The sequence below is a fragment of the Helicoverpa zea genome, chromosome 20 (genome assembly GCF_022581195.2).
Source record: "Helicoverpa zea isolate HzStark_Cry1AcR chromosome 20, ilHelZeax1.1, whole genome shotgun sequence".
Lineage (NCBI taxonomy): Eukaryota > Metazoa > Arthropoda > Insecta > Lepidoptera > Noctuidae > Helicoverpa > Helicoverpa zea.
The window spans coordinates 9,007,319-9,033,335 of NC_061471.1; the positions used below are offsets into that span (position 1 = coordinate 9,007,319).

Below are 26,017 nucleotides of genomic sequence, written 5' to 3' on the forward strand. Positions count from 1 at the left end.
CTTTAAGCTCATAAGCTTAATTTTCGCAGTAAATAATAAATTAAAACCGACAAAAACTTGAAGCGGAATCGTTAAATCCGCTTATGTACTTAAAGTTCAGAGTAAATAACTAAAGTTATTCAATACAATCGACCTTTAAACTTTCCAACAATAAGTACGAATATTAGAGGAGCGATTTTTTTACTACTACTTAATATTTTTATATGTTTAATTAATATGGTAGCTTATTAGTTGCCACTCGATTAGACAGAATAGGTAGTAGTTTGCTGTTCGTGGCTTTTGCAAATCGTCTTCAGACTTTAAATATTATGTTATTACATATAGCTAAAAGTTAACATATGGTAATAGCTTCCGTCGGTCGTCGATTGTAAGTATACCGCCGGAATCCAAGATACCTATGGATTTTTCCTTAATACCTTCGTAAAGAAAATTAATTATATCAAAACAAATATAACAAAATATCCCAAAATGCACACTATCGTCAACAGTGCATAAGTATTTCAATAAAATAAAACTTTTCGACATTATGCCGTCTCAGCGAACGTTGAAAGAATAGACTTACACTTCGAGCTCCAATGAAAACATAACCTTATTACCATAGTCATACAGTTTAATTTACACAAACGACTATAACGCATAGTCCTTATTAAATATGGATTTCTTTATCTTCGTGTCGGGCGAAGTTTTTCGCCGAATTGGCGATATACCTAAATAATATTAATAAAGAATCTTGTTTGTCGTCTGTGAGAAAAGTGCTGGTAACAACAAAATGTCGCTGTTACTATAACAAGTAACAAATTCGACTTACACGTAGAAATGTTACTGAGACTCCAATAGGAACTCGAAAGTTAGACAGAATTCCCCGAATAAGTGGCAAGTTGTAGTTGGATGTGTTTATAATGAAGTTTTGTCTGTTAGTAATGTTTTGAGAAATAGTATACATATAATATTATATTTAGCCTATGTTATCTTGTTCGATCGTAGCGACGCAAGAAGTGGGTTTTTTTAGCTCTCAGAATTTTTATAACCTGACTTCCCAAAAAGGAGGTTTTCTATTCGCATCTTTGTATGTTACTGTTGGCAATCGTAGATAAAATAGAAAGAAAAGAAAAAATAACAATATTATATGAATGAAGCCCCATAAAAGCTAAAACTTTCAAACTACGACCAAGCCAAGTAGTTCCACCGTTTGTAAAAAGCGCAACCGTCTTCTGTTTTCTCGTGGAAACTGCAATATTATGAATTTGTGCGGTATTGTTGCATTTCCCTGCACTGCAGAGATTGCTTCCAAACAAACCTGGCCCTACTGTAACCCCGTTCTCCGTACTTTGAAATTGAAAGAATATTTCCTTTGAAGTCTTGTAGAAAGTCTTATATAGTTCGCTTTATTGCGCGATTTCTTTATATATGAAAGAAAAATTGTTCCGCGAAAAGTAGCTTCGCTGTGTTACTGAATGATAACGTTATAGGATAAAGTGTAATAGAGTAAAGTCAAGCATGAGTCAGCGTATCTTTTATAATGATGTGATTTTCGTAACATAATAATTTTAGTGTATGAAAACTTTATTCATTTAAACAAAGTTGCTCAACATAACAAGTCAGACCTTTAACAAAAAGTTTTTTTTGTTATTCTGGCTTCGTTATCTATGATCTACACGTGTAGAAAACACATAGACCTTGAACCTTGAACTCCTTACCCTTGAAAAACATCCACCCTCGGGACACAATATAGCCACCCAAAAATGAGGTCAGTATCCCTCCATTGTCAAACCAGAGTAATTTGTATGTAAGTAGAAAATGTCGTCATCATTCTACCGACCTTACCCCAATATCGGCGACGGCTTACGACAGTTCGGGGGCTTACAAACGTCACTCAAATATGATAAAACGTTGCTACGATCGGTTCGTAGACGCGGCTACGAGCTACGCCGAGCGCTACGACGACGCCTACGACGCCGTAGGCAGGTTACGAAACGAAGTCGGAATATACTTAGGTTCGGTTACGACTTCGTAATTTAGATCTCTTTTTATGCGAATATATTTTTCGAAGCCTGTTTGTCAATGTTATTCTCGTAAAAGTTAAGTTATATTTGTTGGTGGGGATGTTTTTATTTATTTGTGACGCTAATAGGTGTCTTTATTGAGAGTCGAAGGTTGGGTATTTATGTTTATTTGAGAAGTTTTATGATAAATAATTTTGTTATGTTTTTTTTTTATTATTTAAGTACACTTTCGCATCGTATAAAATTTTCTACTCCATTAGAGTTATGTGAAAGTTTAATGTAATTATAACTTTATATGTACGCGTCGTATTTACGTACATATATGCTGCACTTCATAAAAATATTTTTTAAGCATAGTCTGCGCTACCAGTACGCAAGTTTTACCTACAGTTTGTTTAATTTACTTCAAAATACTCAAAATTACTTAACTAAGTCATTCTCAAAGTCTATCTGTCGTAGTAATTAACAAAAGTGTGATTTAAAATTGAGTAGCGTTTCAGCGTTAGACAACTTCTGATGACCGTCCATATATACTTATTCAAAGACGTATTTTCTTCCTGCAATCTCCTCCGATTATAAACGTTTTTGTATGTCATTAAAGCTGAATACATAAATGTATGATTAACAGCGTTTTCTCCGCCCACGTGCGACGGCCAGCTCATCCGACATGCGAAGTACTTTATATGGTAATCTTGCACACAGTTTATTGGTTTACAAAACATTTTTCAAAAACCATTCAGGTTTAGTGGTTTCTGAATAATAGTTAGGAGAATATCTTGGATTTTGGATATTTAAGCTAGGGAGTTTTGTAGTTTGAACGCGCTAATTTGAAACTACTAAAACGATAAAAAAAATACATTTCTGTGTGAGATAGCCAATTCATCTAGAAAAAACATAGGCTAGATTTTTATATGGCTGTACAAAGCAGCCAGCTTTAGTGGAAAATAGTAGGTATTGAATTTATCCCGTCTTTGACTTTATGGTTATAGTTTTTATGATCGTATAGGGATCCTAACAACTAGGTACCGGGTTATATGCATTTTCAAGTAAAATGCCTAATTCACCAACATTCGCCAAACAACGTCCATTGCCGTTTTTACCGCACAAACAAACAAAAACATATTCAATAAACCGTCAATATATACGACAGTAAGAGAATTCCTCGCTTCATTCGCTTAGGTAAACGAGTTAGGTGCAGCGCGCAGCCGAGATTATTGCGACAAAAGTTATAATAACTTCCAGTGAGGTGGTGGGGTAAGGTAGGGGAGGAAGCGATTTGGGAGTAAGGTAGTTTTGATGTAAGAAAATTTACTGAAAAGATATGAAGAGATAATGATAATAAATCTTAAATTATAAAGTCGAAGAGATTCTTTATTTGTTTGTCTGAACGCCCCAATTTCTGATATTATTTAACAGATCTGAAAAACTTTTCCGAGTTCGATAGCCCATTTACCGAGGAAGGCTATGGTGGTTGCTTTTTAATTGCTTACATGAAGTATTTTCTATGAGACGTGAGTGGAACTGCGGTTAACTGCTAGTAAGAACTTAAAGTACTTATCAGAATTATTGACATTAAGCAGTACAAGATAAAAGAAAACGAATTCATTCTTATTTTCTTCAAATGTGTTTGAGACATGAATATAGTCCACTATGTATGTACAAGATAATGGTAAGATAACATTACACACACAATATCCTTTACCCCAAATCGCTACCTCTTATATCTTGCACACCATTTCTTCAGAATCAGTTTACACGGGAGGTTTCCTCGGTAATCTTTCCGTTGTGGATGCGATATCTGGTTTGCGAGTACAACGAATACGATCCGCTAGCAAATGCGATTTAAACTCTTTCGGTCGGGTAATGAAAATCGACCCGTGTGGAGCGAGCCGTGAGGGAAAATACCTGATATGATTTGATTTTTGGTGTTTTTTGTATTTTTGTGTGTGGAATTTTGAATTTTTGTGGTAAAAGCGAGTTGGTTGAAAGATGATTTTGGTATACATAGCATGTGTGCTACGGTCAGTATTTTAGCCTTGTGAAGAATTACCTTAGTTTTCTTAAAACTTTGTTATCTAAGATTGATTTTTTATCTTAGTAAAGACAGCCAGCGGTTTCACTTGTCTCCTTAATTAGTTATTTAATTAACGCTTCAAATCGTACCAGTAGTTACGTAAGATGAGCGCTTTCGCAATCGAAAAACTCTTCTGCTTTATAATATTACTACAGATATGATTCTTGACAGTATATAAATAAAACAGTAAGAAGAACTTTCACAATAGTTGAGCAACTAAAATGGTCTTGAGAACAAACTTTCTACAATAACTCAAAATTTGACTGAACCCAGTGTGGGTAGAGATCAATTCGATCTCCCTACAGACTAGAGTATTTGAAACTGTTCAGATATTTAGTGTACTTGGTTTGATCGGCGTTTCTCTATGTTACACCTGGGGGCACAAATGTCGGGGCAAAAACTTTGATGACTTGAAAATAGTATCCTACATGACTTAAGGTACTTTTTGAATCTAAGCTGCCGTCTGCGACTGCCATGACAGCTCATGCTGTGACTTCATGAAAACAATTGATATCTGATGATGTTGCCGCTTCGAACCCAAACTTTTTTTATGTAAATAAATACATACTAACCAATTGTGCAGCTGCGATCAATTTAATGCAATCGTGCCGTGTGCGGTTGTAATCTTCGGTAAGCATTCATAAAGTACCTTTACGGTAAGCACGCGGTTGTCAGAAATATCTGAGAAAAGTGTCAAAATTATAGTTGTATGCAAAACAGTTCTTTCACCTGACAAGAAAACGTAACTGACCAGTTTCTCCTACTCGGCAGTGTAGAGTCGTGTTTTATTCGCGTACGTTACACAAAATAAAAGTAATGACTCGCGTAAAGTGCGTAGTTCCGCGCTGATATATCGCTGAGCTCTCTCTTATGAGTGTACCTCGGGAAAATGGCGCCGCTCTATGTTCTGTCTGTTTTTTATTTAAGTGAGTATGTTATTTTGCAATGAAGTGTAATGATCGTTAATGAGTAAATATTATAATTATTTCAATGTGCGTTAAAATCAAAGTAGGTACTGTCTTTTTAAGTTTTTTTTAACTTTACAAAATAAGGATAATTTTTATATCCACGTGGTGTTCCCATGGAATTAATAAGTTAGTACTTACGTACGTACAACTAGTACTTATTAATTCCAGGGGTCTTCCTTTGTTTCTTTCATGTTGAGACTACTAATACCACTCTTCATACTTACGGCCGGTTCACACATGTCTCCGTTTTACTGTCCCGTTTTATCGTGTACGTTTTTTTTTCGTCGATGGCGTATGTAGGGTAAACCGAGGTATAACTGGCCACTTTCAATTATTAGCCACTATTCACTTTGACTGCATAAATTAAGAACTATTCTCATAGAACGCCATCTATTATTTATTTTTAGTATTACCTACTCAACTAGCTTTCATTATAGTGACAGTTTTTTCCTCTATGAACACTAGCGCCAAAAATATCGGTCATTTTGTGACAGCACGCGTACGAGTTCCGACGTGAACGGTAAATCCTTAAATTTTTTTTAAGGTAATGATTGAATTTAAAAGTGAATTTTGTAATACTTCGTGTAGTAAACGTGAGTTGATTGTGTTTGTGGTATTGTATAGATGGTAAGCGATCGTTTTTTAAGGTTTTATTCTGTCAGTATCTATAATAAAGCGAGATTAGTTGGGTGGCCAGTTATTGATTTTCATTTTTGTGTATTTTCATTTATTGGCCACTCATGCCAGTTACTGAATTATACGCTAATGTCCGAATTTTACGAAAAAATAAACATATTTAGAATGAGTATAAGGCACACTATCGTGTAAAAAAAATCCAGATAAAAATATACACGTTTATCAGTAACTGGCATGGGTGGCCAATTACTGATAGTTGTGTGGCCAGTTACTGACGGATTTTTTTTTGTTGGACAGATTTTCTGAAATGTCTTTAAAAAAACGCCAATACTCTAAAGAGGCAATAGAAAATGCTATCAAATTTATTGAAAACAATGAAGGTATCCAATCCAAATAAAACAATTTCTGTTGTCTCAAATATACCTTTCTCGGAATACCTGAAACAAAATCATTATAATCCTGCCCTTATCCCAATTTTATTTGGGGTCGGCGCAGCATGTTTTCTCCTTCCATACTCTTCTATCTGCCGTCATCTCACAAGTAACATTCTTTCTACTTTCACACAATCCATCCATCGTTTCTTTGGTCTTCCTTTTCCACTATATCCGTCCACATTCATACTCATCATGTTCCTCACAACATGATTCTCATTCCTCCGCATCACATGCCCATACCATGACAGCCGGTTTCCACGCAGTTTTTCTGATACCGGCGCTACTTTCAAACTTCCTCTTATATACTCATTCCTCACTCTATCCATTTGCGTAACACCACACATATGTACCTCTTAACATTCTCATCTCTGCCGCATGCAATTGTCTTTCATTCGTCGCTTTTGTGGGCCAGCACTCTGATCCATACAAGACAGCAGGTCTGACAATACTCTTGTAAATTTTCCCCTACCTGAAACAAAATACCTGAATACCTGAAACAAAAGTTGCCCGATTTTCCCAAACGACAACGAAAGCGCCAAATTGAGCGAAACATCCAATCAATATGTTGACAAGATAAGAGAAAAACAATTAAAAAAAGCAAGAAGAAGATGCCGCAAAAGAAGAAAGGAAGAGATTACGAGAAGAGAAAAAAAGTCAAAAAGAGAATGATGTACCAAATAAAAAACTAAAGAATAAAACAAAAAAGACTGCTACTAACAAAATTATAAATAGTCAAGACGAGTCCAAGAAACTGTTGGAAAATAAGAAAAACCGATGTGTTACTTGTTGTGACTATTGTTTGAATCTAATAACAAGAAGGGTGATCCTATGTAGGCTCTGTAACAAACAATTTCATGAGAATACCATTGTCTCACAGGATTCATATTCCTGAGGCTGAATGTGATTCTTTTTTGTGCCATAATTGTTACAAAGAGAGAGATTACTCTACATCTGATGATGATGATGATGTAATTAATTAATTTAAGCACGTCAATAACTACAAATGATAAGTTCCTCGTTACCATACTATGATTTAAGTGCAAACGAACTGTGGTATACTGATCTCATTAAATTAAGCTAAGTTGTAGTTTTTTTTACGAATTAAGAACCACCTTGTTAGAATTTGTTTTATTATGTTTTTTAAGTTTTTAATTTCTAATATAGTTGCTTTATTCTATATATTTTAATTGATTTTAAATATTATTTTTGCATGGCCAGTTATTGGTATTATGGTGGCTAATATCTAATTTTAAATGGCCAGTTACTACTAAAAAATACTACTTTTTCATTCTGTTAAAATATTACTACATAATTCTATGTTGTTTCATTTTTTACTCACTAATAACGATAAATGGATACTTGCTTTAACTAAAGTTGATACAAGAATATTAATTTCTGGACACATTTCTCCATGGCACTTAAATGAACAACTCGCTGTCCTTAAGTGGCCAGTTACTGGTGAGTTTACTCTAGTTGTATACAGAATACTGTGCCATGTGTGAAGTCACTCATACAACTACATACGCCATCGACGAAAAAAAACGTACACGATAAAACGGAACAGTAAAACGGAGACATGTGTGAACCGGCCGTTACTCGTATATGTGCCACAGAATAATAACGTACATACATCAAAATAAAGCCTATTCCTAATCACCTTATTCTCAAGCTACTTGTACAAGTACCATTAACAATGGCCAGTCACTATAACATTAGTTATTTTAAACACATTTATACAACAATTACTTAAATAACAGTACGAAAACATCTTCCATATAAAACGCCATACCATAAACCATCAGGGGTTATGAGCGTCTCGAGCAATTCACAGCAATAGCTCTCAAGTTCCCTCAGACACGCCAAACGCTCGTTAAAGCGAGGGGGGCGGTGTCGGCACTCTCCGACACTCGACACTCCGCTCTCAGACACTGCCCGCGGCTCAAAGGCGTGATCAAATATAGAGATGTGATGTTTCTTCATGTTTGTATATTTTTTGAGCACTCTTAGGCATTTTGAAGTGGTAAAATGTTTGGTTATTGTTAAGATGGAGGATATTGGAGGTATACCTTTAATAATGACGGTACACAAGCTTTTTAAGATATCTTCAATGTGCAACAGAACGTATTATTAATGATAATTATGCAGTACTACCTGTTTGACGCATTTCCACCTGCGTCCTGAGGGAACTTCTTCCCGTAATCGGATAAAAAGTAGCATATGTTATTTCTCAGGCTCGTGTTCCTATAATTGAAATAATATTTTACCTTAGTATTGTTGACGTTAAAACGCGACAGACAGACAAAGTTATTTTATCATTTATAAATGCTAAATAAGCATTTGTAAGCACGCTAACCGACAATCCTTCAACCCATATATTACGAAGAAAATCCGCCTCAAACTCCAAAATTATTAACCAATTAATAAACTTCTCCAAAACCAAGCAACAGGAAAAACGATTAATCACTCCTCAAAGGGCGACATACTCAAATTACTTCGGAATAGGCGTTATTTGTCAAGTTAAGGTAGACTAATTAAAACTCATTAAAATTCTTTACGTGTTTGTAAGGGTCGAATGATGGTGCATTAACTGGAATGACGCGTGGCCCTAAGTTTTCCAATTAGAATATTTTCCGAGACTCCCGTCAAGGTCGAGGGTTTTGTACCTAATGTTTGGGTTTTCAACTAGGTTTTGTTCGAGTTTGGTGGGTCGGATACTTCAGCTTAAATACGTGACCTAAATAGGTAAAAAGTTTGTGTTAGTGAAATATGTTTTGGGTTTAATTTGTAGTAAGTACTTATTGAGAAGAAAAGTTTGTAAGCCAGCTAGCTAATACTTATTTCGATCGATTCCACCAATTATTTTTTTACTAATTTAACGATAGGTTTTTCGACTGGAGCCGATCTTAATATTTTCAATTTTCTCTTTTAATTTATAATTATATTGTATACTGGCTTCTGCCACGATGTACATATAATGTTTTTTTCTATTATCTTAGAGTAAAACTAACACATATTTCTTAAATCATTTATTATTTAACGTAGGATACAAAACCCAAAGTTCCGATACCTAAATAGAAATACATCACACGTCACAAGGTACCTATTGAGAATGTCAGCATTTTGTACAAAGTGTCCTCAAACCCTCGACTACTCGCCAAGTAATTTATGAGCCATCGAGCCTCTCATTACAGACAGGTGGTGCCACCCCGCGGCGCCGACGCTAACTAATTTCATATTAATAACGAACTTCCAATTTTGAATGCACGTGGCGTTATTTAAAACTATCGATTTTAGTTAGAAATTTGAATGTGACAGATTGTAGAATGATTTGGAATAAATACTTTTTGGTGACAGCGTCAATATTTGTGGACAAGATTGAGAAATTCATAGTACTATAATAAATTGTTATGTTTCGTAAATACGAAAAAGCAGTATTGAGATGATTGTTTGATACAGAGATAGATGGAAAGTAGGAAAAAATGGGATTGTTTCTACCAGAATACAAAAAAATGACATCTAAAGTATGCCTAATGTAGAATTGTACCTGCAAAAGAATTTTCAGAGTTCAAATTGAAAATAACAATAGCAGCTTAGTTCTGCAGTTGATGAAACAAAATTGCACAAACAAAAGCACAACTAGCATTTGCTTTGTGCAATTTATTTGACCGTAGCTTATAATATGTTGTCTTGTAGATAGAAAGAATCAAAGACTTTTGTATATTTCTGCCGTAAATAAACGGTTTTACGGCTTTTTCAAGCTTTCATCATCTTTTCCCAGAAATATACCAAAGAACTTCTTTATTTCTCTTTTAATAAACTGCATGTCGATTCTATAAAATATCACAACTCACTTCGACATCACTCTCACTTCGACTTCGATCTAAAGGTAGAATTCCGTGGACGCGACAATAGTCAACCTTTGAAAATGTATGGCACCGTTGTCGAGGCCCGTGACAGTCGCGCGCGGCCGACGAATTTCGTAAGCTGCTCGCGGCATTGTCAAAAATTTAATTCTGGTTTTACTAAAATTCTATAGATGTTATTAAGCGCTAGACCATGTTGAGAAGCGTACGGCCGCGAGCGGCTCACGAAATTCGTCGTCCGCGCGCGACTGTCGCAGCCCTCGGCAGCGGTGCCATACATTTTCATAGGTTGACTTTTGTCGCGCGCGGCTGCGACAATCGCGACCCACGGAATTCTACCTAAAAGTTTCGTGATTGACATTGTCAAACTACACTAGCGCTTCACTATCGAGCGTGTTGACAAGTTGAACTAAATCAAAGTCGAGATTTTGACAGATTTGTCAAAATCTGTCTATCTATAGGGGAGGTAGGGGAGAGATGGGCAGTTGGGAGACATGATCAAATCAGAATAAAAGGGGGGTCCTTTTATTCTGATTTCTGATCATAGTTTTGTTTTTTTTTAATTGGGTAGTTTACGTTACCGACTGGTAACGGTGTTCATCCATAGACTATCTGTCATTTCTGTGAGTTGTCAAGAACAAACACTCGTAAAAGTACTTAAATATTTTGTTGCGGTTTCGGATCGTTATAAAGAGAAAACTAATGAAAGGTATGTGTATTTTCCATTATTAATTATTGATTGTCAAAATCTCCAGTTACAATTATAGTAAGTCGATGCAATCCACACCTATTATACCTTTAGAAGAGAGTACTACAGCAATAGTTAATGGGCCCCACGTTTTTATTTTAGTCTAATATGACCGGGACCACCTACGTAGGTTGACAGGTAAGTAACTATTTTTTATTTTCTAGTTTTCAGTGCACATAAGATAAAACCGTTTAACTTAAAAGTTTTTTTACCGATTTTTTTTTCATAAATAATTCCTCCCACTGGCTTCGACTTCGCTCTCTGGCATTTTGCGTTCTCACGAAACCCTTCGCCAGGCCAGGGTTTTGCTCCATAAACTCAACCAGAGTTTCAACCTGAGCCGACGAAGGGTGAGACGACCTGTCATTTGGACTGAAATTATTGTTGGATTAATAAAATAAACACTTCTTTAATTAATATTATTTTTAACTTTATAACAAGAAATATAAAATTACTTCATGATTTTATCACAATTACGGCGAAAACCGGCGAAAACAAACAAGCTTAAACACAATATGAAGACAGAAGATACCCGATATATTACTTTCCTCTATGACAGAAGAGAAGAAAATATTGTCCACAGATTAATAATGGTATTGGCGCTGTCAGTATTTTTTTTCGTAGGGTAAGCATAGATTATATTCACAGCACGAATTTAGAGATTTCTGTTTATTTTATACTTAAAAACTGCCTCAAATTCCTTACAATAACAAATTATAACTAAAACATCATATTTAGCTAAAATTCTGTGTCAAAACTGATAAAATTAAAAACTGATTAATCTCGGTTGACATTTTGTCGAGTGGGGAAGTCACTAGCACAGCATTGGTCGATGTCGAGCTCACTTCACTTCGCAAGTGATTAGGTGATGTTTACAGAATGCAAAATCAAGGTCGTTCTGAATCGAATGCGAAGTGAGAGTGAATAGCGAAGTGAAATGCGAGTTGTTGTTCGAATTTTATAGAATCGACGTGCAGGCAGGCCTTGGCCCTGTTGCGCCCCGCTGGGGTTGCTGACAGTATTCTACTTGTGTAGCCCTTTCATTTGATACCCATATTGAGGGGGCTGTGCCATTTTGTGCCGGCGGCCATATTGGATTTAATTAAAGGTGTATACAAAATTTCAGACCAATCGGTTGACAGGAAGAGGGTGAAATTTGAATTACTAAATTTGATCCAAGAATAAATAATAAAACAAACGGGGTGAGCTAAATAAAACCGTTTAAATATCTCGTAATGTTGAAACTGATTGTAATTTTTAGGAAAGCTCTTTCATTATATCTAGCCGAATATAAGAAATGGCAATAAAAGTTGATAATGATCTGTAAAATCAGATTTTTTATGCAATAAATTGTGAAAAAGTGCCCATCCCTCCCCTACCTCCCCTAAAGTATGAAATGACATTACGAATCGAAGTGAAATGCGAGTTGTTGATCGAGTTTTATAGAATCCCAGTACTGAACGGATTCTGCGGTTTTCAATACTAATATAATAGAGAGGAAACATGTTTGTTTTTTTTTCTTTGTTTGTAAAGGCTCCGAAACTACTGACGGATTTGAAAAATTATTTCACTGTTGGAAAGCAGTAGTTTCTATGACGCGCGTAAATTCAGTAAATAAACGGATACTCCTGTTTTCATAAAATATAAGTAGATTTGTATAGATAACCAGATACCAACTGCCCGTTCAGAACCATTTATTAAATACCTCTGATCCTATTCAATCTAAGAATATGCTCGGATGCTCGAAAACAAACATTCTATATTCAAATCCATTTCCGAATACACCTAAGAGATCCCGAAACCACACGAGCTTTGTTTGAGAACCAATTCATTGGACAGCTCTGACGGGACGCATTCAAATCGTTCCTTTTAGTACGTATTGGGTTTACAACCAACATGTGAGTAAGTACATGTGACATATTCCGCTGCGAAATAGAAATGGTCCATACCGTGGTACATCGTTACTATGCAATTTGTTATTGTAACTGAATCTTACTCCCAAAAGCAACAAGATAGGTATTTCTTTTTTTTTATGTACTCTTTTATTTAAGATATTTCTGGTTAATACATCTGTACTCACTTCACACACGTTCGCTTAGCCCCATGGCAAGCTATTGAGTGGCTGGTAAAAAAATGCTCAATTCTAGCTTATGGTTATTGTAATGCTTTATTGTCTATATTATCTAGAAACCTACTTACGTGGGCGTTTTGGGGGCTGTCCTATGTAATTTTTTTTCTGACGATCGAAAAGTGCTGTTTTGCAGCCAAGTTTGAATAAATGAGTTTTGATTTTGATTTTGATTTTGATTTTGACTTAACACAAATGAAACAAAAAACACCCACTCTAATTTACAACACCACTCAAAAATAGCGATTAAAAAAAAGAACATACTGAACATAGCATTATTTTATTCTTGATTCAATTTCACTAAGTAATTCGAACTCCTTACTTCGCTCACTTCAAATCAGACTTGCTGTAAAGTCCTGTTACCCTGGTACCTACGTGTTGACGTGTTATCCCCCGTGAGGTCAATCTTTAAAGGTCAGGCTGCATGAATGGCGTGACGCAAGCAGATTCCGACATTACTTGTGTAGACTTGACGAGACGACTTGTTTTGTGAGGTACTGAATTGAAGTTTAAATTAAGGTGTTTTATTTAAGCTAAAAGCTTTTTTCATAATTGCGCTTAAATTGTGCTTCATTGCAAATATAATGTATTTAGCAAAACCAAAGTATTGCTGAGGGCAGTCCATTCTCTAGATGTAAACAACGTAACCAGCAAAATTTCAAAGAAACATGTCAAAACAAGGTAACTTTCTACTACGATACAAAATTCATTCATTGAACGCTACACCATAAAACATAACCAACAAATCTTCACTTAACAAAACCTCAGCACATTCACAGTAAGAACATTCATACTAAAACTCATTAATATTACCCGAAGATTGCTTTCAGTTAATCAAGAAACATCTGTCTATTCAAAATTAAACCGATTCTCTTACTAATTGTGAATTCAACGCGTACAACCGTTGACGCATCAGGCCCTCTGTAATTTGCATATTGTTCCTTTGCCTCCGTCAAAAGGACTCTTGTTCCCCCAACTCGGTCAAAAGGACTCCTTGTCCCCCGAATTTCCCCGAAATGCGGGTGATCGATGGCGTTCGTGACGTTTTGTACCAGGGTAGCAGAAGTTAAAGAGAGTATTGAAATGATAAACTTGCTTGATAGATCGATGGACTTTTATTGGTGAATCGTCTTTTGTTGCTTTGTTAGTTGTCAGTGCTGGGACCGGCTGTCTGAATAATCATGAATTATTGTTATTAATGAACAGAATTCATACGAAATTATTTTCTTGCTTAAATATTTTATCTTAACAACTGTTAAGAATATTACTGCTGTTAAACGTGATCCCAGAAATCACCAGGTACTCTGTTTAAATATCTGGTCCTAATAAGTCAATCCGTCCATGGATGACCGTGGCAAGCTCTAGTGCTAATCTGTCAATGTTAATGGCAAATTAGTCTTACGCCTTTCAATCACTTAGAGAAAATTCTGTCTAACTATCCATTAATTTTCTTAATTAACTTTTCGGCTCTCGTACAAAACTTTGAACGAATCAGTATTACCTACACTATGTTTCAAAAAAATCGAACGCCAAATGTTGTAGAAGGCGTAAAAATTTAAAAGCACGTGTAATTTTCCTAACAAAATAAGTGTTAATTTTTTTGCACCTACGTTTATATTTTTCCCCTCAAATGTAATCCCCGTTTCGGAGGGAGACAGCAAAAACAGTTGTTCCTTACAAATAATAGATTGTTCAAAATGTTTGTATTACACGGAGCAAAATAAACAAATGACGGTCGCTGCATTGTCTCGCATTAACAGGAACAATAATAATAGACTATAAGACTGTCACAATAAAGGCTTGATTGTATTGGACTAATTGATTTAGTTCATTAAATGAAGTAGCTGTGATTGGCTGAGATATTATTTCAAGTGTAGAAAAGTCTGATTCGATGAGGAGTTTTTTATTATCATCATTTCAGTCGTAGGGCGTTCACTGCCCTACATAGGCCTTTCTAGTCCAAAATAATAACTATGTCAATTAGGTCATACGTAAACCTGCTCGACCTACACAACCAACCATCTTAATATATGAATAGTTGCCATTTTCCAACTTAAGAAGAATCGTTAGAAACACTAGTTTCAGTTTTTACAGGATGCTCTAAAACACACTACTTACCAATTTTTGAACCCACCGCTTTCAAACTTGAAATACTTACAAGTCTTTTTATTCTAGCTCATTCTTGCTCATTCTTGCTCATTCAATATTTTTTAGAATTATCCGCTTTTAAAGCTTGTCAATCATCAAACCGATGCATACCGGTGCAGCCTCGCCACAGCTGTTAATTAAACTGTGGAGGTTTGTACGTGTTAGTGAGCCGCGGTCACCACACACCGAACATTTACGACGTATATATATATATGCACCTGTACAATGAACTCTTATTCTGTTCTGTACTCCTGGTATCTTAAATGAAAAACTCACTGAATAGCTGCGATGGAATTTTATTTACAGCTAGCTTACATATACATTTGTTTCCAGCTAGTAGGTACATAAAATCTGGGGAGTTTGTTTATTTTAGTTCGGTAAATCAAAAAATATCTATAGAGTTCGCAAGATACGCATTACATAGCATGACGTAAGAAAACAACAAGAAAAAAACTCGTGTGAAAGCTAGCTTTTCATACACATAGGTAAATTGTTCGATTTGCTGTTTCGCTGCGGTTCCACTCTGGGTTGAGAAAGAATCTACTTCCCGCACCTGGACAAAAGAAGTCTACATACCTTCTTTTCATGAAATATAACTAATTTCACATTTCACCAACAGGACGCTTCAGGCAAATGTATGGCGACTCAAAAACACCTGGTGAAGGAGTGTCCTGAGATGCTGGCCATCGCGACCTGGACGGGACAGGTGCCTCGCAGACCCACCTTACCTCCCGGAGCCAAGCTGTCTCAGCTCATGGCACTAGGCTCCCGGCGAAACCCTGGCCATGTCGTGTGGATGCTCGCCAAATCTGATGCTGAGATGAAGTAAGTACTTTAAGAATCAGTTAAGCTTTGTAGGGTTTACGGGATTGTTCGAAAGAGTTACTGTGGTCAGGATACATAATGGGCTTAAGAAAAAATATGGTGAGATATACCTCTAGTCAGTAAAAGTCTGACATTTCCTCCTTCAGTCAATTGATGCATTCCAACAAAAATAAAATAATTAAGCTAAGCATAGTAGAATTTGAACAGCACTCGTGCCGTATTCGAAATTAAAAATATGTTTAGGTACGTGTAAATTACAATACAATGCAATATCTGTAAAAATCTTAAGGATTCTTGACTTATAATGTAAATACATAACATTATTATAATTAAATCATGCAAAGTCATTAGTTAAACTCTTTGCTTGATACGTGGTCACGTCGTAAGGTCGTTTATCACAAGCCAGTGACAGAAAGGGAAATGAGACTGCATCATTACGCTAAATTATTAGTATTATAGTATATGGCTTACCTCCGTTGAAACTGCATTAATACATGTCTTAAGGACTTTATACTATTTGATTCTTATCTCATAAAAAATTAACCTACCCTCTACTTTTTTGTCAAGGGAAGAAAATGTCCATCAGTGTTTGGGGAAACCGCAGTTTTGTAGGACTCGCACCTGACTAATACCCTCCACTTAACTAACTCTGGTCACGAGGGGTCACTGGGTCGCAAGAACAGCAATATAAGCTAATATGAGAGGCTGGAACAAAAAAAATAAACACCAACAAAATACTGCAGATTCTATAAAAAAAAAAAAAAAAAAAAAAAAAAACAGAAAAATAACAACTTTATCACTCTGAAAGTTAACAATTAGAATAAAGAACCCTTAATCATGTACCTTTCAAACGCGTGAGAACTTATTTATTTCAAGTTCATTGGCATCAGGTTACGAGGTAAGGTCAGAAGGTTCCTTTAATTGGACGGCTGGAACATAAATCTTTGCTGTACGGTAACTGGACAGAGGATTATCTGATGAATCGGTTCAAAGCTACTTGATCTAGTTGAGCTTGGCTGTTGAAGGGTTATGGAATGATTTGTTCTGATTTTTTTGAGTTGATGTTGATTTTTTAATGGCACGGGCATTTCCTTTTCGGAAGTTGTGAGTTTAGTGAGGAGTATGTGACGAAATACCATTTTTATTATGTCTAGTACTTATTACCTACAATTCATTAACGGTTTTTCATTCATTAACACGTATGTATAAAATGTTGTGATAACTATAAAAAAGAAACAATATTTTATTGTACAAACATTTGGGTAGAGATTGACCCTCCTCCTTTTTGGGAAGTCAGTTAAAATGCCTGTAAACAATTTGTAGGTACTTTGTGACTTCTTTAATAATGATCTTATTTTTATTACATAATGTAGTTTCAGTAATCAACAAAACACACCAAAAACTACTTTCCTACCCACGTAAAATACCGGTAACTTGTACCTATCACGTGGCTAGTGATTGTACAAACGAGCGGGCATTACTCTGAGCTCTCCGACTATAATCCCAGCAGTTACCGACAATTATACTACGTTATCGTACCTTTCGAGGGTTGCCTGCGATTATTTACCTAGTAGTATAGACGCGGTAGTTAAGAACGGGCATATTACAAACTTTCAGTCGGCCTATAGTTGGAGGTTATACATAATTTTGTATTAAAAATAGTAAATATATAATTAAATAATATCAATATAACCGCGATAAAATCCATAAAGGTAGTTTTAATTAAAAGTCATTAAGATTATTTTTTTATAAGACAGAAATGTGTTGGGGGAGACTTTGTTGCGCCACTTCTTCTTCTTCGTAATAACACATTGGAAGTGATGAATGGTGGGCGTTTTGGGGTTATCTCTTGTAATTCTGATGTTCGAAAAGTATTTTTCAGCCAACTAGAATGAATGAATCAATACGAAGATGGATGAAAGTATACACATAACAACGATCAGCAACCAAAACTTTGATTGAATTTATGATTAAAAAAAAAACGAAGGGGGCTAACAGTCGGCCGACTATTAAGTCTGCAGTGTGTGCGATAGTTAAGGGTTGAATATCAAATGCCTTTAATTCTGGTGTTTAGGATTGAGCTGCCGTCTTATCTGGTTTGCGTATTATTCTCTGTTTATTATGACGAAATGTAACTTAGTTTAGTAAAGCAAATATTTGTTTTGACGAGGTTTTTGAAGTACATTTTATCTAGATCCTAGTTGATTGTAAACTAGTGTAACAATAGTACTTCTAGTTATTATTTTTAGACGAGAAAAAAAGAAAAAATGTCATCTACCAGTATATGTTAGAGTTTCATATATGTCGTAAAAATATCATAGAACAGTATATAGTGTAGAACGTCGTGTCATATATCTGCAAAGAGTTTTAACAACCCTCACGGCGAAATGTGGACTTGTAAAAAGAGTCTGCATACCAACGCATATTGTAAAGCCAATAAGAGTGAATGAACAGAAATACTCAATATCAACAGAGTTCATTGCGAAAAACAAAAGCCGAACGAAAGTGTTCGTTTCAAAATTACAAATAAAGAATCACAAAATATCCATTGTTTATATTTGGACGCCTATTAACGAACCACGGGCTGAAATCGCTTTGTGGGTTTTCGAAACTTTAAAAAGCAGCACGGTTCTGGAAGTTGGTGATTGATACACCTATGCATCGGAGAGCACGTGAATGTCGGTCCTGCTCCTGATCTCTCTCCGATCGTGTCGGATTGCCGTCCCATCAGGCTATGAAAGTGAAGGAATGGAGAGTACACCAGTGTCTGCGCAAATGTTTGTGCACTTTAATATGCCCTGCGTAGCTTTCTGATCTCCTTATGAGAACAGCTGCATACCCAAAATCGGCCATTATTGTAATGGGCGTAACTAACACACGAAAAGGAACCCAAGTACACTACAAACAAGATTTAAATTTGCTTGAACGTTGAATTATTTATTAGCTCGAATCGGATATAAAAGTTTCAAAGACTTAACCATTCAAGTGGATGATATCTATGAAAGTTTAAACGGAGTAAGTTAGCAGATCTTGGATTATTATTACTCTGTTTGTCTCAGATCGTAAGTTTGTCTGTAGGTATAATGGAAGATTATTGACTCCAGTTGTGACGAATAGAATAGTTGTTCATAGTATTAGTTCTTGTTTGTCGCTGGAACAGTAAACAGTACCGGTTTTCAGTTTTGGTATCTATGTATTATAATATTAAAAAGCTGAAGAGTTTCTTTGTTTGCTTGAACGCGGTAATCTCAGGAATAATTTAAAAATTCTTTCAGTGTTAGATAGCATATTTATCGAGGCTGTAGGCTACTTTTTATGAGAAGTACCCACAGGACGCGGGTGGAACCGCTGGCAGAAGCTAGTATTAATAAAAAATACTAGTTGTCTCTAGAACCTTGCACTTCTGTGTTTTTAACTCGTAACCTATTAATAGGATTACAGTTTACCTGCGGCGAGTAATACTGAATATTGGCAAAATTCTTTTAATAAAATAAATGATGAAATGTTTCGATAAAACAGTAAAAAATCTTGTGTGGCGTGCATGTTTACGTAGAAATTCTACCAAATATGAATAAAACAATAATACCTTGGAAAAATCTAACTTTTTTCAACAGTAGATATTAAGTTTCGAGATAAGGAGCTTTTCCGCCATCTTGATTTTATCGTTTATTTCCCGCGCTTCGGACGCAATGGATATTTATCTTTATACGACAGGATTTTGAATAGATTACATTTATTTATATTTAAGTCAAGTTATTTATTTATTCAGATTTAAATAAATACAAAAAATACATATGTGTTTAATATAGGAAAATACAGACCCCGAAGAGGTGCTTACATAATGAACGCCATCGTAACTAGAACTTTTTACACATTTAATATAACGAAGTTGAGTTCTGTACTGTATTTCTATTCTACTACAATTAATTGTAATGTATACCTTATTAATTAAATAATTAATCAAAATTGCATTTACAACTGTTTCAACTCACATCTAGGTACTAATTGTTATCGAAGTCTTAAAGTATTACTGAGGCTTAGCGAACGATACTTTAATCAAAGTCTGGCTAATTCCAATCTTAGTCGAAACAATTGCATGAAACAATTCAATATTGTATACACTCATAGAAAGTTCAATTGACGGTTGAGGACAATAGCAGTAATTTTGAAGGTCAATTTACCTATAGATTTTATCGATAATATTACAAAGGTTATTAACTGACATCGTTTCGGGATGAAGTCAAACCATTGCAACGGTTTTGTAGGGCTTAGCATAGATGATTACTCCGTGAAATAAGATAAATAAATAAATAAAAAAAGGTACCATGAGAGTTGAATTAGCTAGTCATTCATATTTTGCGCTTTCCACCTTTAAACTTATACTCTACGCCGCAAGTTTCACCGTAACTTTCATAGATATCTAATACCTACTGAAATATTATTTCAAAATCAAAAATCATTTATTCAAACTTGGCTGCAAGACAGCACTTTTTTAACGTCAGGAATTTACAAAAGAAAGCCTTCAAAACGTCCACCCTTCACCACTCCCTACGTGTTTTTGCTGGGGAACTCCCCAGCAACACATGCCTGTAGGTTAGAATTCAAATAAATTCCTGGGACACTTTAGGTGCATTCAAACTAAAACAAACTCTTCGGCTTTTAATATAGATAGGTACATCCTACACAGCTATAAAAACAAACAAAATGACGGCAAGCTTTGGTGACGTAAACGTGAAAAATGTCGGGACAAGAGCGTCTGTACCCCAATATCAATAAACCAGGGTTAGTTGAACAAGTTAACTATGAAAAATCTGCTATTTCAGCTGAAAGTTTAGAAAGAAAGTCGTTGTGCACCCACGCGGTTCAGTTCGGGATTAGTGGTATGAATGGGTACAAGGAAAGTGATTGAAAGAAGGTGTTATTTACAGTGTAGTGGCGGTGTTTATTTATTTATTTATTTTACCCAGTAACCCTGATTTGGTGAGGAATTTTATATATTAATCACCAACATCACTTAAATAAAGTTATTAATTTGTTTATTTAATACTTTTTGCACATTTTATAATGGCGGGCTCAACGCTTTAGGCTTAAATTATGATGACAAATGATAATTTAAAAAAAAAAAACCTTATGATAAAATTGTTATTTCAAAGAGTTTATAATTCTCAATTCTTTAGTAGCACGGGTACCCTATAAGGCACAGCTAAAAGAAGCTGGAACATTTTATAAATATAAATAAAACCATTTTAACAAAACAAATAATAAAAATTTCAACCAAATTATTGTATCGATCTCAGTGGCGTGCACTTGGAGAGGCCTATGTCCAGCAGTGGACTGCGATAGGCTGATGATGATGATGATGATGATGATGATGATGATTGTAAATAAAAATATATCATCGTAATCCTAATTCGTCTTCCTTCTTTGTAAAATGTAAGCAGTAGATAGCTAAACAAACTAACAAACTTTTCTATTTTCATTTGTAGTGGTATAGTTTCATCTCGTAACAAACTTTGCTACACGTATATAAACTATCACAAAACAGTTACTATTGCGTACACTGTTTCCACGAATCATGTTTAATTAGAATGTAGGTATATAAACGAGTTCGTACAAACAAATTTGCAGAAATTGCGGTCTAATTGCAGTTACCTATAATTGAAATGAATCATTTTAAACGTTAAAATTGTATTTTATTTAATTAGGCTGTAATCGTTAAAAATACTCGTAAACAAATAGAGAAATAAATGAATACCTACTACATTTTATTCTATTTATTTTAAACTGATATTTGGTATTCTTTATTTACAACAATTATGTACAGAGGTTTTTACAAGTTTACAAAAAAAATATTTATATAAAAGTGGTATTTACATACAACTAAAATACTCTAAAAAAATCCTCCTCATCGCTGTCGACTGGGAGCTTGCCTAAAAGGCTGACAGCATTGCTACGCTTGTTACAAATTGTATTTCATTATCATGAAATACATTTACAAAGCGAATCTTATATAATATAGCTTAAAACTAATAATCGCATCAAAAAATTGGTCTTCATCGCTGTCTTAATACTATACAGCAACATGTCGATTAATTAAAGATAAAAAGTAATTTATTCAAAGTGGGCTGAAAATCAGTACTTTTTGAAGGTCTTTATAAATTTACAAATTAGAAGGTATGCTGTATATGCATAGTTTTACTCCTTTCAAAAAATACCTACATATTATTATATAACAACTTTTAAAAGCCTAGGTTTAATATATTAATAGTAGACTTTATCTAGTAACTCAACTTCAAAGTAATTCAGTCGCTTGATGGATCCGTCTGCTGTATCTACAATAAACCTTTCGAGCCAACAATAGGTTTATTTTCATCTATTATAACGTTCACTCACTACTGTTACTGTTACAGCCTTTTTATCGTCCCACTGCTGGGCACAGGCCTCCTCTCACATGGAGAAGGATTGAGCATTAATCACCACGCTTGCTCAATGCGGGTTGGTGATTTCAGACTACAGTCCAGGTTTCCTCAAGATGTTTTCCTTCACCTTTTTATCAGCCATTGGTGTCCAAGATATACTTAGAAAGTACATACAAACTTAGAAAAGTTGCATTGGTACTTGCCTGACCTGGAATCGAACCCACACCCACATACTCGAGAGGTTGGTTCTTTTAACCACTAGGCCACCACGAACTTTCACTCACTAACCTATATCTAAAACGTTATCCATCATAGATTTCATGCAAATATGAAAAGAGAATCTTAATCTCTAATACTTACTGGAATTGTTGAGAAGTCATCATTATTTCTTTGAATTCCAAAATAACGTGCGTTATTTCTTGTATGTTACGCGATTTTCCAGATGCGTGATTTCTAGTTTTGTGGGCCATCTTTCAGGCAGGCCTTGTAAAGGAGAGAAAACACGAATATCGATCACTATGCTTACTCTGAGGGTTTATATCGATTTCCAAGTTTCACTTATCGTTAGATTTCCTTCTTTTTTTCCAGAAATCATTGTAGAGTTAAAGATTTGTCAAAATCAAAATCAAACCTATGAACCTAGCTACCTAATTGCAATCTTCTGCCATAGTTTGCGCTATTTTATATTTAAAAAACAACTTTAGGATCACTTTTATGTTCCACAAAATTCCAGAACATTCCTTTTGTTGCAACATAAACAATCACTAATGTACCCGCTTTTCAAACTGCGAAAAGGCGTTCGAAATTGGCAACATTATTTACAGGAACGCCCATCCCGAACCCGATCTTATCTCATTATTTATAATAATTGGGTGAAAGGGGATGAAAGGGGTGGAATACGACGCGTATCCTGTGCCATGAGAGAGGAAAAAACCGGCACTCCATCACGCTGGTCTTAGACGGCGTATATGTATAGTGCTGTAACCGTGCGTTTTACTGGCGAGTTCTTCGGAACTGTTAAAAATATTATGTTCATCTGATAATACGTTGAGGATATACCTACATACAATATCAATGTAATTTTACTCGCATGTGTGAAAATGGAGAAAATTTTCAATAATCCTATAAATAAGAGACTTGCAAGACTTTCTTGCTGTTCATTAACATAGTTTACTTTTTTAATAAAACACACTGCATTACGCATTACGCTGAACTATTTTATTTCTTACAGTTAGAAGGAAGTATTTCGATTAACTAAATCAAATAAATGTACGCAACATTAGCTCGTACACGCACAAAATAAAACCTAATACAATTTCGCCATCTTCCAAGAGTCGCAAATGACTCTTAATACTGATAATAAAAACGAACCTAATAAAAGATTAGGGGAAAAGGCTCAAGGACGTAATCGGATAACCCAATTATTTGGTCGAGTGTCGATTGTTTTAGCTCATCCCTAGCATGAGTTGCCGTTGCCATGGTAACGGGCTCTGCTAATATGAGCCCATCGTGTGTGTAACTATTATATAATTTAGGCCTTGCTTGCCGATGGCGTGGTTTTGGCAGATGTAGGTACCTTCTTGTAAAGGAGAAATAAATAGGTACTACTGGCAATATGTACTTACTAATATTTTAGCTCGCTATGGGCTGGACTTTTTAAGCACATAGGTATATTCAAAATAGTGTGCTATTTTATAGTAAACACGGGTCAATTTAATCTCCTTCAGTAATATTCGGAAAATAGATTAATTAGTTTCAGAAAAAAAAATTAAGTCTTTTAATAATCCTTTAAGAATTACGGGCTTAAAATATCGTAAGTTCCTACATAATTCATCAGATTTCAAATTATCTTCTTGGCAAGTTTTGGATTTTTACACAAAAACGTTATAAAAACACAAACAAATAATACATTTGTACATAGCATAAAAACTGCATCAAGCGCTTTTAATATTTCATACATTCACAATTTACAATTTAGATTCGCCTTAGATATTTTAAAAAAGTTTTTACTTATTTATGGTTAAACTCCAAACAAAGATATTTTGACATAATACTCATATAAAGATATACCGGTTAGTTACAAAGAGTTCAACAATCAAACTCATCTCTTTGATATGTTATATAATATGAACATTCACTACACAAAGATATTCAAAATGGCTGCCAAAAGCCAAAAGATTGAAGTTTTTTTTTATATTATTTCGCACTTTAAAATAATTTAATTTCAGATTGATACTTTCACATAAACAACTTGAGATTTGATTTTACCAGAATGATTTTTTATTATTACACGCAATTTCAGTGATTTCATTATTTATACCTATTAGCACCAATCGAGTAACCACTTAGCTTCTGCCACTGGATTCATATGGGAATACTACCTATAAAAACCTGCATAAAAATAGCATACAGTAATTCTCGATAAAGCCATTTAACACTGAAAGAGTTTTTCAAATTGGTCCAATAGTTTCTGAGATTGGCGCGTTGAAATAAAAACATATAGTTTTATAATCTTCAGTAGAGATAAAAAAAAATCTTAGTATCGTAATATACTAAAATGTACTAAATTTATGCCCTGAACTCTCTAAAAGAAATAAAAAGAGATGTGGTAGGTATTTCATGATATTTCATACTAAAAGTTTAACCCAAAAACACTCACCATTTACCCAGCACCGTATGGAAGAACATAAAAACATATCTCTTATAAAAAGCTCGGTTAACCAAACCATGTGGAAATAACGCAGCTATATACATATAAAATTAAATTAAAATGTATATTTGTGTTAAAAGATTTTTTGCGAATTTGAGCGTTTATACACAAAGCCTATTTATTCAGCTTAGGTTCCGAAACAGCTACACCGATTTTGTTGTAGGTAATAGACTAAAAAGGTGCTTAATTTTTTATTAGTTCTGGGTAGCTCTTTCCTGTAGCGATCTCTTGCATTCATAAATTGATCCTATTACCTTTCCCACGATTTTTACATTTCATTTAAACGTTACTTTTTCAGTGTGAAAGCACAACGGAACATTAAAATCTATGTTCACATTATAACTAAAAGCAAAGCAGAAACTATTTTCATTAATATCATAACTCCCCATGTATATTACACGGTCAAAACCACATAAAACTTCAAGTTAGTAATAAAAACGCGTTCGCAATTCCCACACATCACACAACCGCACCTACATCACCCAGAAATTAACCTCGAAACATATTTCCAACTTAATTTGGCGTCCAAAATAAAGTGTACATTAAAACACGGAGGTACGTGTGAACTGCCATGTTTTTTTGCGGATAAAACATCGAGTATGTAGCTAATGGAGGGCGTAAATCGAAAGTTTTATCTGCTTCTTTCGTGTCGATGACATGTCTTATAGTGAGACTAAACTTTGTCAGCCCAATATGCCTCCACAGCGACAGCCATCCGGGTGCGCTCATTAGGTCCTCCCGCGACCAAGTTTCATGGCACAGTGGACAAGTTTTATCTTAAAATGACTTTGACACTTGCATATCCAGTCGCGTTTAGGTTATAGAATTTAGATGCCTGTTAGAATGAATTAGGCTTTGTAGTTTTGTGTAGTATAATGTAGTAGTAACAGATAGAATTCTGGGGACAGAAAAATTTCTGCTCAAAGCTCAGCTTTGAATCAATAGGTAGATTGTGGAGAAATAAAATGCGTGTTTTAAATTTTATTTATTTAAATTTCCCTATCTATTACTATGTTATTTCACTGCCTCGTTGGTCTGGCTGTCGCAAGTGCGGCTGCTGA

General features: G+C 35.0%; 1 protein-coding gene across 1 annotated transcript in view; it reads left to right on the forward strand.

The window, feature by feature from the left end:
• LOC124640109 overlaps positions 1-26,017 on the forward strand; it is a 72,425-nt gene that overhangs the window by 27,702 nt on the left and 18,706 nt on the right. Inside the window, exon 4 of the mRNA XM_047177761.1 lies at positions 15,622-15,827. Coding sequence (XP_047033717.1) covers positions 15,622-15,827 — 206 coding nt within the window. The remainder of the gene's footprint in view (positions 1-15,621; positions 15,828-26,017) is intronic.